This window comes from Antechinus flavipes, chromosome 4 (genome assembly GCF_016432865.1).
Source record: "Antechinus flavipes isolate AdamAnt ecotype Samford, QLD, Australia chromosome 4, AdamAnt_v2, whole genome shotgun sequence".
NCBI lineage: Eukaryota > Metazoa > Chordata > Mammalia > Dasyuromorphia > Dasyuridae > Antechinus > Antechinus flavipes.
Window position 1 is genome coordinate 149,091,589 of NC_067401.1, and position 13,825 is coordinate 149,105,413.

The window sequence follows — 13,825 nt, forward strand, 5'->3', positions numbered from 1 at the left end:
CTTACTTTGGAACATATAAGCTTTTTTGTTTTGTTTTACTTTTTTATAAGTATTTTGATAACTATTTCCATAGAACTGGTTTGCTTCTAATCTTGTGTATTTTAAAATGCTATTGCGAGAAAAGGCATCTAGGTGGCTCAGTGAATAGAAGATTGGGTCTGTAATCAGGAAGACCCATCTTCATGAACCCAAATCAGACTGGGCAAGTCACTGAACCATGTTTGCCTCTGTTTCCTCATCTGTAAAACGAGCTGAAGAAATAAATGGCAAACCATTTCAGGATCTTTGCTAAGAATACCCCAAGTAGGGTCACTAAGAGTTAGACATAATTGAAAAAGAGTGAACTCCTCTGAGAAAGAATCCATAGGCTTCACCAGACATCAATGAGATTAAGAACTCCTCCCTTAGTTCCTAGTTCTTCTCTCCAGGCTAATTTTGAACCCTTATCTTTAAAATCTTTCAATAAGTTCCAGAGAGTAAGTTAACTGTGTCTCCCTGTCTCTGGTTATATGGGCAGAAAAGAGAGGGCAGAATCTTTCAGGATAACCATGCCTGAATTCTCCTTATTAAGGACAATATGGAAACAGTCCTGCCCTTACTCCCAGTCAGTTCTAGTGTCAGGCAGTCAGAAAATAAGCATTTAATAAGCTCCTACTATGTGCCAGGCATCAGGTACAATGCATAGGGATGATGAATCCAATGACCTGGCCAAAGTCACACACACAGCTGCTAAGTGGAAGAATTGGGATTTGAACCCTAATTCTCTGAGGTTGAGATCAGGAAGATTCATCTTAACTTCAAACTAGCCTTAACCACTTGCTAATTTTAGGAGCCTGGGCAAGACACTTAACCCAGTTTGCCTCAGTTTCTTATTTGTAAAATGAGTGGGAGAAGGAAATGGCCAAGAAAATCCCCACAAAAAGTCGAACACAACTGAAAAATAACTGAATTGTTATAACTTTTGATTTCAGTGCCCAATGCTACTAAAGAAAAAGCTTCAGCCCCCAGGATTCCTAGTCAACCCCCAATATCCTTTTACCTTCCCAAAGACTCAGAATATTAGAGCTTGAGCATTTATTCAAGGTCTTCATTTTATCAATGAGGAAACCAAAGTCCATGACGGTTGTGATCTGTTCAGGTTCATACAAGTAATAAGCAGAAAAAGCAGGACTTGAATCCAGATTCTTTGACCCTAGAACCACGCTGGTAATTAAAGAAAATGTCTCCAGTACCCAGAATTCTAAGGTGGTCTTCTATACAATCAGCTTAGTACTGCCTTGCTTTTATTTGAGCAGATGAGAATGGGTACATTCAGGGTGGTCAGGCCGTAGTCAAGACTTTCTTCCCCCATTTGACAAGTGAGGGAGTAGAGATCCGGAGAGGAAAAGAGTCCTACAGATACTAAGTGGCAATGCCAGAAATGGAACCCAATTCTAACACCTTCTACTAATGCTTTTTAATTCACCATGTTAGCTCATGTAAGCCTGCATTAACAATCTTCCAGTCCATAATTGTTCTGATCCTCTCCAAAGAGAAGAGCTGCCCCCCACTTACCTTGGTTTGGGAGCACTTGGCGAGAAGGTGCTTCTGTAAGATAAGGCCAGCCCCTTCCCCCAGGGATGACGTCTTTCTCGTCCTGTTTCCCTCAGAACTAGGTGGGGACCCGTTCTTTCTGTACCACTGAATAACACTAAGGCAAAAAATAGTCTCTGGGTGTCTCCCTTCCCCACTGCCTAGCACCGGTGCAGAAGAAAGGAAGTCCTTTCTTCCATTCCCCAGGCTGAGTGACTGTTTTGCCCCTGGGAACAAATACAATAAAAGGAGAATATAATCAATCAAACAAACATGTTTTATGGCAGCAGGAGAGAGGAGTTCAACATAGCTTGGCAGTTAATTAATGGGCTCATTAGCTGACAGGGTGTGTGTGTGTGGGGGGGGAGACTTGGTGGAAGAGAGGGAGGGATTAGTAAATGGGTGGAGTGGCCCCAAATATCAAAGTTTGCTCTGACTTCGTTTGGGAAGAGGGCTCTGAGCAGTGGCCGGATTAACGAAGGCAGGCAGGTCCTGGCCTGCTGAGATATTTGCTGGAAGAGGGTACAAACATCCTTCCCATTCCCCACTCTCACACAGACCCCAGGCTCAGGCTCCCACTCTGGCTCCCGAAAGAGCCACAACATGTTCCAGACTGGACTGCCCACTCTGCCAGTTAGGGTTCTCAGGTTTTTACATTACATTAAAAACATACACAGGTATAGCCCTCCCATTAGCACCTCACTGTAGCATCTGGGGAAGACGGCAAAGTGTCCCCAAACCTCCAGGCTGATGGTTCTGAGAACCAGTGAGGCTTTGAGGGACTCACTCTGTTAGTCTCTGTCTTTGCTCAGATGGGGGATATTTGGATCTTGGCTATGGATGGAACAGAGGTTTGGGGCAGGGGTCTTCTAGCCCCTGGAACTGTGTGGCTTGGGATCAAGGTGGAGAAAAGAAGCAGGAACAGTTCCAGGTATGACTGGGCTGTCTTGCTGTAGACTGCCTCGAATCAGGCCCCCAGATAGACTTCTACCAGCCCACCAACAGAGTGCATGCGGTAGAAGACCCCCAGAGGTAGACCAAAGTTGACAATAGTGAACCAAGTCCTGTAGCCATAGAAATCTTTCTCCAGTCCGTTCTCAAACTCTGGGTGTGTGCCAAATGCTGGCATTATCCACATCTGGGAGGAGGGAAGAGATGGGTGACTGATTGAGGGCTCACAGCCTTCCACCCCTTTCCACTCAGCTAGCCCCTCTTCCTCACCCCGGCACTTCCCACTTAAGCCAGGCAGCTCCATCAGCCCATCCCAGAGCCCCTCAGCTACTCACTGTGATGTTGCAGATGATGAGGAAGATGGATATTTCCTTAAGAACTCGGCGTTTCCAGTTGAGGTGGCTGTAATTGTGGATGTAGGCAAGGGATGCCCTACGAAGGCCCTGGCCCAGCTCCAGCATGGATCCCCGGCGAAGGCCCGGCGGGCCCTCCTCGATGCTATCGCCCTGGGCCTGGATGGGTCCCTCCCAGAGGGGCTGCCGGTGAAGACCCTCGATGATGAAGAGGTTTTGGGTGATGTGCTGAATGATGATGAGGATTGAATAAGCCAGGATGAGTCTGTTGAGCAACTTCTGGGTGTCGGTGGCCACAATCGCCACGATGGAAAAATAGGAGATCCCGATCTGGCCCAGAGCAGCCCCCATAAGAAGTACCACATCCAGGCTTCTAGTGGGGTTCTTGACTGTGTCCATTTCTCGCTCTTCCAGTCCATGGATGACTGTGCCCATCAAGCACGCCAGAGTCATGACAGGCAGGATAATCACGTAAAAGCTGTAGTAAAGGGTGAAGTACTGGGGACCAATGGAGGGTCCGCTGGCCTGGATCTGGAAGAGGACAAAGACGCAGATCCCTGCCACCAGAGCCAGGAAGCCCAACAAGGGACCGAAGATGGCGCCGTGGAGGTGAAAGTTGGGCCGGCAGGGCCCGGTTACGTGAGGGGACAGCTTCCGGCCAACGTTCTTCCACATGACGTAGAGAACGGAGCAGCAGATGAGGCTGTACTCGGTGCTGAAGGGGTAGAGCATCAAGTAACCCTTTTGAAAGACTTCACATATCGTTGTATTGAGGCAAAGGCAAGTGTTGGTCTCATTGCCTAGGAAAGGGAGCAGAGAAAGTCACATGAAGCTAGTGAGAGAGGAAAGAAAGGCTGAGATAAAGGATGAGCAAGGCAAAGGCAGGCCTGTGTGTGAAAAAGAATGGTCATTTCATGGACTCACAGATGTTTTTTGCTGTAAGAAAACCTGGTAAAAATGTGGGAGAAATGTGGAAATTTTGAAACATCACAGAAATGGTTATCGGGCACATAAAATGTGTAGAGGGAGAAAGTCCCTTTCTCCATTTCATAATGTTATTGATTGGACTGAGCTGTTAAATTATAAGCATCATGTCTGCCAGCGACATGGCTCTAACTGGTTGTTGGCTGATCCGCCGCTGACTGCCCCCTCGGCTCTGCAGTCACAGGCAAGAAGTCATGGCCACATCCTCTTGATTCCATCCCTTTTCTTAATTCAACAGAAGAAGAAGGTTCCAGGCAACAACAGATGCTATCCAATCCCACAGCTTCTCTCCTGATCTTCTAAGTGAGGTTTGAGAGTATGGGGTAAAGCTGGAAACTTAAGTGTCCTCAAATACTTTTTTGGGTATGGGGAATTGCTATGTCTTGTTATATACCATCTTCATTTGGAGGTCATATATGTGGTAAAAATGTTTTATCAGAGGATGGTAATTCATATTACAAAAGGGTTTAGTACAATCTCAAGCTTTTTTTTTTTTTAAAGATATTTAAAACCAGATTGACTTAGAAAAACTTAGAAAAGTTCTATATTATTTCCATTAAATACCTTGTTTTAAGGTATCTTGGTGGCAAAGTGGATAAGTCAGAAAGATTCACCTTCCTGAGTTCAAATCTAGCTTCAGGGACTAACTAATTGTGTGATCATGGGCAAGTCACTTAACCATGTTTGCCTCAGTTTCCTCATCTGTAAAACAAGTTGGAAAAGGAAACGGCAAATCACTTCAATAGCTTTGCCATGAAAACCCTAAATAAGATCACGAAGAGTCAGACATGACTGAATGACAACAAATCTTACTTCACCTAATTGGTTTATGTGCCCTTGTAAGAGCGCTATGCAGGTTTGAATGTGCGAAAAGTATAAAGCTGATGGATGGGTTTGATCATGTCATGCAGACCTGAACATGTGTGTTTGTATGTTTGTGCAAGTTTCAGATTTGTAGGCCGGTCTGACGCGACTGGTGAGGCGCTATGTAGGGCCTACTACCCACCCTCTGGGTGGTGAAGTGAAAAAAGTCAGGTCAGAAGGCCTGACTCAGATTTACCCTTAGATGCTTACTCTGGGCAAGTCACCTAACCCTGTTTGCTTCAGTTTTCTCAGCTGTGAAAGGGTATAAGAACAGGTCTACCTCAGAATAACTTTGTGTAGATGGCACAGTGAATAGAGCACTAGCCCTGAAGTCAGGAGAACCCGAGTTCAAATCTGACCTCAGACACTTAACACTTCCTGGCTGTGTGACCCTGGGCAAGTCACTTAGCCCCAATTGCCTCATTAAAAAAAAAAAAAAAAAAAAGAATAACTTTGTGAGGGTCAAATGAGATAATATATTTTAAAAGCTTTTAGCATAGTTTCTGGTATGGAGTAGATGCTATACAAATGCTGATTTCCTTCCTTTCTCTTCTTTCTCTGAAATCTCTTTCCTTTGTCTCTCAGACTACTATTAAAGATTAATTCATTTCAACCCTGAAAACTTTTTAGTTTTCAAAAACTTTGACAATGTAAATTCCTCTAGGATGAGGTCCTTCTCAGGAAATAATCTAGCAGAAATGAGCTAACAGACAATTATTTGGGAGCAAAATACTTGCTCCCAAAGGGAGCAAGGACGGGGAAGGTAGAGAATGTAAAGGGCTTCAGGACAGGTGAGCATCAGAGACGAAGTAGAAGTGTGGACACTAAAGAAAAACTTTCCATGTTTTGTTATTCAGATAGATATCCAAATCAATCAGTTTATCTATCTACACACACACACACACACACACACACACACACACGTATGTATATATATACTTGCACATATGTATATATTTATATTTATACCAGAGTACACACGTCATGCAGACATAGATATATATATTCATGGTGATGCCTGGAAATTTTTTTGAGGAAAAATCAAACTTTTTTTCAGATATTCATATCTCTATTTATATATCCTATGAAGGTATAATTGATGAGGATAGCATATCTATGTGAGCACATAATGATGTGCATGGACAAACCACTTTTCCTCATCTATAAAAATGATTATATTAGTCTATAAGACTGCTGAAGTTCTCCCCCCCCCCTTTATCTATTATACCATATTCATTTGTGGATTTGTTGTATCAAGGATATGAGGGGCTTACCAGAGAGAAAGGAGTGAGCATCCTTGAACCAGAGAATGTTAGAACTAGAAGACTTAAAGGTCACTTATTCAAACCCTATCAATTTGGAAACTGAACCCCAGAGGGAGTAAGTGGCTACCTCAAGGAAACAGGAGCTAGTGGTTGAGCTGGAACTAGGCTCGAAGCTGGGCTTCCTGCCTTTTGTCCTGGGGCTCTTTCCCCCATCCCTTCCTGCTGCTTTATACCTGTGAGCTTTTCCAGGAAGGCATCCAGTTCAGCCTCGATCTCCCGATGCATGGAATCATTGGTGACTGCCAGGACCCAAAGGAGCAGGTTGGTAGCCATAGTTAGCATCAGTCCACATCTGGGTGGGGAGAGACACGTGATAACTGATCCCTGACCCCAGATTCTGAGCTTGATGTTAGGCCATCCCTCAACTCTTCCCCCCACTGGCCCTGAATGCTCTGCTCCCTTTCCTTGCCCGATTGCTTTCTCCATATGCCCTCGAGGAGCTCTTACATCTACAGTGGGAGCCACAGATATTCAAGTGTGGAATATATATATATCAATGGTTCTCAAACTTTTGTTCTCACTATCTTTATACTATTTAAAAAACTATTGAGCATCTGTCTGAAGAATTTTTGTTTATGTGGGTTATATTGATAGATATTTATCATATTAGACAAAAATTAATTTGAATTTGCAGACTTTCTGAAAGGGTTTCAGAGACCACCAGAGAATCTCTGGACTTTAGACTTTACTTTGAGAACCACTGATTATATATACATATTATATATATATAATATATATATATATATATATATATATATATATATAGAGAGAGAGAGAGAGAGAGAGAGAGAGAGAGAGAGACAGAGAGAGAGACAGAGAGACAGAGACAGAGACAGAGACACCGAGGTATATATATATATATATATATATCCCAAGTGTGGGGAATGTCCAGGGAGAGGCCTACTGAAGCCATTTCTCAGTGAACTCCCCAATTTCTAGAATCAAGATAGATCTTTGAGGTTTCTAGGGATGGAAAGTAGGGTGTGTCAGGAAGATCTCAAGAGACTCAGGGAAGAATGGAAAGGGCCTGGGAAGCCCTTCTCACCTGGTGAGATTCATCTGGACCTGAACACAGTCTTTACTGTGGCTCCATAGCATATAGGTCTGAAAGGAAGAATGACTTCAGCTGATCACAGCTTGTGGTGGTGGGGAGAGGCTGGAAATAAGGGAGTGCAAATTAGTGGGTGTATATGTGGATATATTTAAGTCTGTGCAGGTCACTGTGTGTGTTTATGAGGTGCCTACATTTAGTTTATGTAAGGGCAAGTATATAGTAATAATAATAATAATAACTAACATTTATATGGTGCTTACTATGCGCTCGATGCTGGGCTAAGCACTTCATAATTATTATATCATTTGGTCCTCACAACAACTCTGGGAGGTAGGGGCTATTATTATCCCCATTTTACAGATGAGGAAACTGAGACAATCAGAGTTTAAATGAGTAGCCCAAGATCATACAGCTAGTGAATGCCTGAGGGCCAGATTTGAATTCAGTGCTCTGAAACACTATCCTTTGCAAACAGTCCTTTTAATATATTATCTCACTTTATCCTTACAAATTGTTCAGTGCGGTAGATGCTACATTATCCCCATTTTATAGTTGGGGAAACTGAATCTGAGAGAGCACTAAGTGCTCAGATATCTAGCCAGTGGTTGAAGCAGAATCAGAACCCAGGACTTCCTAATTCCTGTTACCAGACATGCCTCTGGGGAAGTGAATAATGAAATGGAAGGTGGTGAATGCCTAAGACTTTGGGGTCCTCCATGCTGGAAATGTCTCAACTCAGCTATGCCAGATTCTAGGACTCCATTCACAGCACTCTGTCCCCTCCCCGCGCCTGTCTATGGGAGGGTGCCGGAATGAATTTCATACTTTTGTAGGTAGGCACCCGAGTGCTGTGTTAAGCTCTAGTAGCTTTAATAACTTAAGACCACACTAAGATTTTTGGTACACCCTATAAAAGTGAGTATTTTTAGGTTTATATTTATAAGGCTGTGTGGTTTTATATTTGTGTATGTGTATATTTGTTTACATTTATTTTACAAAGGGATGGCAATATACATAGGAGTGTGTGTGTGTCTAGGAGAGCCTGAGTGTATTTGTACCCCAGAGTGTAAGTGTAACATGTAGCTGTATGTGCACGTGAAGGCGTGTTTGGCCAGGATGTTAGACGGGTTAGTGTGGGGGCTTTGTTTGCATGATACTGGAGGCAGGCTGGAAAGGTAGCATCACCTGGAGACTGATGAAGAGCATCTCAATGATGGGGAAGACGAGCTCCACCTCGGACTTGCAGTGGATGTGACTGACCACGTAGCCGATTCGGAAGACATTGAGAAGGATGGTGCAGCTGCCGAACAGCAGCAGGGAGCCTGGCCGGGGTGGAAAGAGCGGGACCTTCTCAGCCCTTTCCCAGGCTCTCCCACCTCCCACCTGCCTCTTCCCGGTCCCTAGCCCCCAGGACCCGGATTCTGCCTTCCTGTTTTTCTGCTGGTGATGACAGAGAATGGCGACCCTGCTTACCCCGAACCCAGACAGGCCCCGCATGGGGGTCCCGGTACAGAACGGCGTGCGGCCGACGGACGGTGTCCGCCACGTAGAAAAGCAGCCAGAGCAGGGCCAGCACCTTAAGCACGGCCAGCAGGATCCAGACGTCTCCCAGGGTGATGGCCACATTGTTGAAGATCATGCTGCAGATGAAGGCTCCCCCCAGGAACACCACGTTGAGCGCCAGGAGCCCGGAAAAGAGCTGGCTGGCCTTCTGCGCTTGTCGGTCTCGCCGGAGGAGCAGGGAGAAGTGCCGCACTAACCATGATTTATCCCTTCTGGGGCCAGGGCCCCCCACTTCCTTCTCCCTCTCCTTAGCCGTAGTTTCTGGGCTCTCCCGAGGGTCTGGAGAGGGCAGGAAGGGGCAGCGGAGCTTTAATGGGGATATACAACAAGCTCAATTTAACTTTAGATGTGTCCCCAACAATGGCCTGGGCAGCTGTATCAGACTTGCATTCAGATTCCTCTTTCTGAGTTCAAATCTGACCTCAGACCTCAGATCCCGGGCAACTCACTTAACCCTGTTTGCCTCATATGTCAAATGATCTAAAGAAGGAAATGGCAAACCACTCTGGGATTTTTGCCAAGAAAACCCCAAATGAGGTCACGGAGTCAGGTAGGATGGAACAATTAGCTGTTATCTAGGGTGGAGGTAGGAGAAGTTCCTCCTTCTTATGTCATGGATTCTCTTTCCCCATCTCCTGCCTCACGAGTCTCTGATACCTCAGAAACCAACTTTCACCAACCTAACCAGGTATCTTCCAACAGGGGAAGGCCACTTTTGTAATTGTCCCTCACCAAAACAAAACAAGACGGATTACTTGCTATATTCCTCCCCACTCCACTGATTTCTTCAAAGGCTCAAAGACTCACAGCAGAATGTAGCTTGAGGCTATCAAGTCCAACCCACCTTTTTATAGATGAGGAAACTGAGGCACAGAGAGGTTAAGTATCTCACCGCTAGTAGGTGTCTAAAGTTGGATTTGAACTTAGGACTTTCTGACTCCAGGTTCAGCTCTCAATCCATTACATAATCTAATTGCCTCTTTAAACTTTCAGATAGTACTCTGTCTCTCTCTTCTCTCACGTAGCCTGAGACTCAGCTTTATACATTCTGCTGCTCTGATCCTGGATGACTCCATTCTAGCCCTTTTCCTCACCTGTAGTTAGAAAATCCGGAATTCCCAACCTGGCACTGGACTGCTTTACTGACTGGCCATCTTGAGTCGTTCTGATCTATATTTTGCCACTGAACCCAGATGGCTCTGGAGGAGAGGCAGGTCACCTGGTACAGCCCTCCCTCACTTAAATCCAATTCATGTGCATATTATGGCATTCCCTCCCTAATGTCATGGTCCTCTTTGAGAATGAAATGACTGAAATGAATATTCTCTTCCCTAAGTTTCTATCATTTCTTTATGTTATTCCTTGAGATGTTCCCCCTCCTCCCAAGGGGAGGTATTCCCAAGGTATTCAAACCTAAGTCCTACTTCTGCTCTGTCCTTTCTCCTTTCTCCTCCTCCAGTTCCAAGCCAATGCTACAATTCTCTCCCTTCCTTTGCAACCTTCCTCCCCCTCCTCAAATTGAGGTTCTAAGCAATACAGTTCTCTCTCATTTTCTTCCTCTGCTTTCTCTCACCCCCTCATTCCCACTTATGCTGGGATCTGAGCTATCTCTGGGACCTTAAAAATCTCCCTACTTCAATAACCCAGAAGAAGATAAACATAGCAACTCCAAAACCTTACCACTGCCAAGGTTAATCTGTTTTTTTTTTTTTTAAGCTTACAACTTACATCTATTTAAATTATCCAGTTGTCTGCACTCTTCCTATGAATTTAGAGTTTAAAATAAACTTGCCCTCTTTAAAGCTGTTAGGTTTTCTTTTCTCCCCATTTTTATCATCTTCTTGCCGCTTTTTAAGCACCTTATTTCTGGAGAGTAGCCTTCTCCAGAGAGGTCCCTGATCAGAATTTATAGAATCTAAGTTGGAAGTGACCTAAAAGAACCAAATCTTATTTTACATATGAGGAAACTGAGACCCAGGGATGCAAAATTGACTTTCCCAAAGATTCCACCATGTTTGACTTCAATCTGTCAATGCTGTCCAGGAACTGGCCCTGAGTAGACCCTCAATAACGACCCTTATCTTTTTCTCCTGGGCTTTCACACCTAAGTGGGTGAGGGCAGAGATATTCATTCTAGTATTTTCTTCATTTCTTCCAAAACAGTCAACTTCTCCTTGGAAGGATGCTTTCTTTGGAGGGTATGGGAATTAGAGATGGTGGAGAGAGATGAATATTGGAAGATGCAATTTAGAGTGCTATCCTTGAGGGAAGGATTTATAAACCAGCATAGGGGAGATGACAGGAGGTAAAGAACTAAGATTCTCTAGCTATCAGGGAAATGGGGGGATTGGGGCGGAGATTAGCTGTTTTTCCACTCTCATGGCTCAGGGATGCAGTGGGTTGAGGCCCCTTGAGGTTGGAAGCACCCCTCCCCCCAAACCTAGAAGTCTTCAATTCCTAGGAGATGGCAGCCTTTCAGCTAATCCAAGCTGTAGCTAGGAGGCCTGAGCAGCTGTGGGAAGGTGCTTTAGGACTAAACAGAAGAAAAATGAGGTGTCAGCTCTGCTTACTGCTATGTATGTTGCAAGGGGAGGGAGGGACCAGAAGTTAAACTGGTTTGTAGTTTTGGTTTAGAGGCCGGTGAAAGAAATCCAGGGAGCTGTTAGGGAGGGGAAATGGAGAAGGGAGAATGCAGACAGGTAAACTCTGGACATGGTAGCCATAAAGGTGGTCAGGGGACTACTGGAGTTATGGACAGTTTGAGTTTCCCAAGGACATGTAGAACAAAAGGCTCCCCACCCTCCCCACCCCAACTCCCTCTCTAACTCCACCCCTGGACTTCCCTTTCCGTATAGACCCTGACTTGTGTTCCTCCGGGTTCCATCCCCATTCCTGGAGACTCGAGTGATGACTGGGTGGAGGGTTAAAGTTCTTTTTCCACATCTTCCAGAGGTGGAAATGGGGAGGCCCTAGAGGTTGAAGGACAGAGAAGGATATTTCCTGATGTCCCAGGCGAGGTATGGCTGCTCCCTGGATGACTTCAAACCCAGAATTAGCCTGGAAGGTGGTACTGCGTGAACTTAGGGGAGTAATGCTAGGCAGGGGCTTACGCGGCGCGGATGCTAAGGGTCTTTTCAGGTTCTTGGCTTCTCTCCTCTGGATTCTTTCCGCTTACATCCTGAAGAAACCCCACCTTGCCTGACTGGGGACCCATTCTTGAACCTACCTTTTAGTTCCTTTACCTGCTCCACATCCACACACACTCGGGGTTCGAGCCCATTTAGGAGCAGCTGTGGGCAGATGGCGGATAGTGGGGAGATGCGTGGGGGTATCGGGCAGAGCCCGAGCCGCCTTACCTGGGACTCGAGCTGTCATCGTGGCGGACTAACAACAGCTGGAAGGAATTGGGCTGCTCCGTCCAGGTGTGTCTCTAGCCTCCCCTGCTACCCCGACCTATGCCCCTGGACCCTTTCACTCAGCCGGACTGCGCGCCCGCTGGCTCAATCCCAGCGGCGCATCGATTTTTCCTGTTGACTTTGGAAATCTCATTAATCCCTCATTAATTATACCGCCCGAGATTTCCCTTGGTCCGGGAAGAGCAGCCAATAGGATCGGGGGCAGGGCCATCTCAGAACAAGTTGGTAAATGGGCCACGCCGTCGGGCGTGGAGGGGCTGGGCCAGAGCCTGAGAGGGTCGGAGACGTTTGGCTGATTAGCCAGATTCTGCTGGGAGGGACTCAGGATTAGCTTTCAATTAAAGGAGTCAAATGGAGAGGGAGGCATGGAGCCAAGATTTAAGGGGGTCTTCCCAACCCTAGGAGGTGTGAGTTCAAGATGCTCCAGAAAGGTTCTCACGCCCGCTAAGCCTTGTGCCATCTGCCTGCCACACGGCAATAGTCTTTCTGCCCTCAGCTGCCATAGCCAGACTCCCTTTCTCTCTTCCTCTCCCTGACATCCCCATATGAGATAGAAGGAAAATACATGGAGTCTAATTCTGACCGTCTGAGCTGTGATTTCCTCTCCTTGTCCAAGTTAGAAATCACTTTTTCTCCTCTGTGAGTCCTTCCCACACTGAATTACTGAGTCTGGTCCTACTGCTGCTGCAGATTGGGAGCATATTGGGAGACTTTCTCTCCCAAAGCAAGTTGAGGAAATCCCCACGATGTGATTATTCTTTTAAACACTCCGAAGGCGAAGTGCCTTCTAAGGTAGCTACAATTTGAGGGCAAATGCCTTCTCTATCACTGGTTCTCACCTAGTTTCTCCTTCCCTTCTGGCTCTGTTTGTCTCCGTTATCTCTGGGATTATTCCTATCTTCAGGAATCATTTTTTTATTCCCTCCCAGAACCCTCAGATTGGTGTTGGTTTGGCTATGAAATATATTTGAGGTCTTGTAGAATAGTGGATACTGATATCTATTGATATCAAATACTGATACTGTGCTAGTAGAGCTGTGAATTGATTCAACCATTATGGAAGCAATTTGGAATTATGCTAAAAAGATGTTAAAATGCCCTTGGTCCAGAGATCCTACTGCTAGACATATACCATAAGATCAATGATAAGTCTCATACCCTCCAAAATATGATTTTTTTTTTTTTAAGGAGCAAGGTACTGGAGAAGGAGATGACTTTAGATTGGGGAATATTTAAGCAAGACATGTAATGGAAAATGTGACATACTCATTATAAGAAAGGATTAATATGAAATATAGAAAATCTTATGATTTGTGAAGTGATGCAAAGTTAATATAAGAACTAGGAAACACATTCTAGTGAGTCCATAATTATCTTATGAGTTAAGTATAAACTCCTTTGTTTGACATTAAAAGCTCTTGCTTATCTGTTTCTGTCCTAACTTTTCAGGATTATTACACATTACCTCATTTCATACCCTGCAGCTTAGCCTAACTGGCCTTCTTGCTGTTTATCACTCACAAAACTCTAACACAATATTTTCTCCTCCTCTTTTAGTGTCTTTTCCACTAAATAATGTGTTTATTTTGCATATGCATATATGTGATTTCTGTGCATATATCTATATGATATATGCATATATGCAAAACAAAAGCAAGTTAATTTGTTTATAGATATATTTACTACATATATCATGTAGATATATGTGCATATACTACACACATGTACATATATGTGTAATAC

General features: G+C 44.8%; 1 protein-coding gene across 1 annotated transcript; it reads right to left on the reverse strand.

Moving 5' to 3' along the window:
* Nucleotides 1-1,830: 1,830 nt before the first annotated feature.
* OTOP3 (otopetrin 3) lies at nucleotides 1,831-12,212 on the reverse strand. The gene is made up of 7 exons (XM_051995146.1): nucleotides 12,023-12,212; nucleotides 8,577-8,945; nucleotides 8,289-8,425; nucleotides 7,095-7,153; nucleotides 6,223-6,341; nucleotides 2,859-3,676; nucleotides 1,831-2,710 (listed from the first exon to the last, which is right to left on the reverse strand). The coding sequence occupies exons 1-7, from the start codon at nucleotides 12,039-12,041 to the stop codon at nucleotides 2,540-2,542; spliced, it is 1,692 nt and encodes a 563-aa protein (XP_051851106.1). The 5' UTR covers nucleotides 12,042-12,212; the 3' UTR covers nucleotides 1,831-2,539.
* Between the last annotated feature and the right edge of the window lie 1,613 nt (nucleotides 12,213-13,825).

Coding starts and splice junctions, on each gene's coding strand:
- OTOP3 (XM_051995146.1), bottom strand. Junction 8,426..8,576: donor GGGGCCTGTCTGGGTTCGGG/GTAAGCAGGGTC, acceptor CACCCCGGCCAG/GCTCCCTGCTGCTGTTCGGC. Junction 3,677..6,222: donor CTTCCTGGAAAAGCTCACAG/GTATAAAGCAGC, acceptor TCCCTTTCCTAG/GCAATGAGACCAACACTTGC.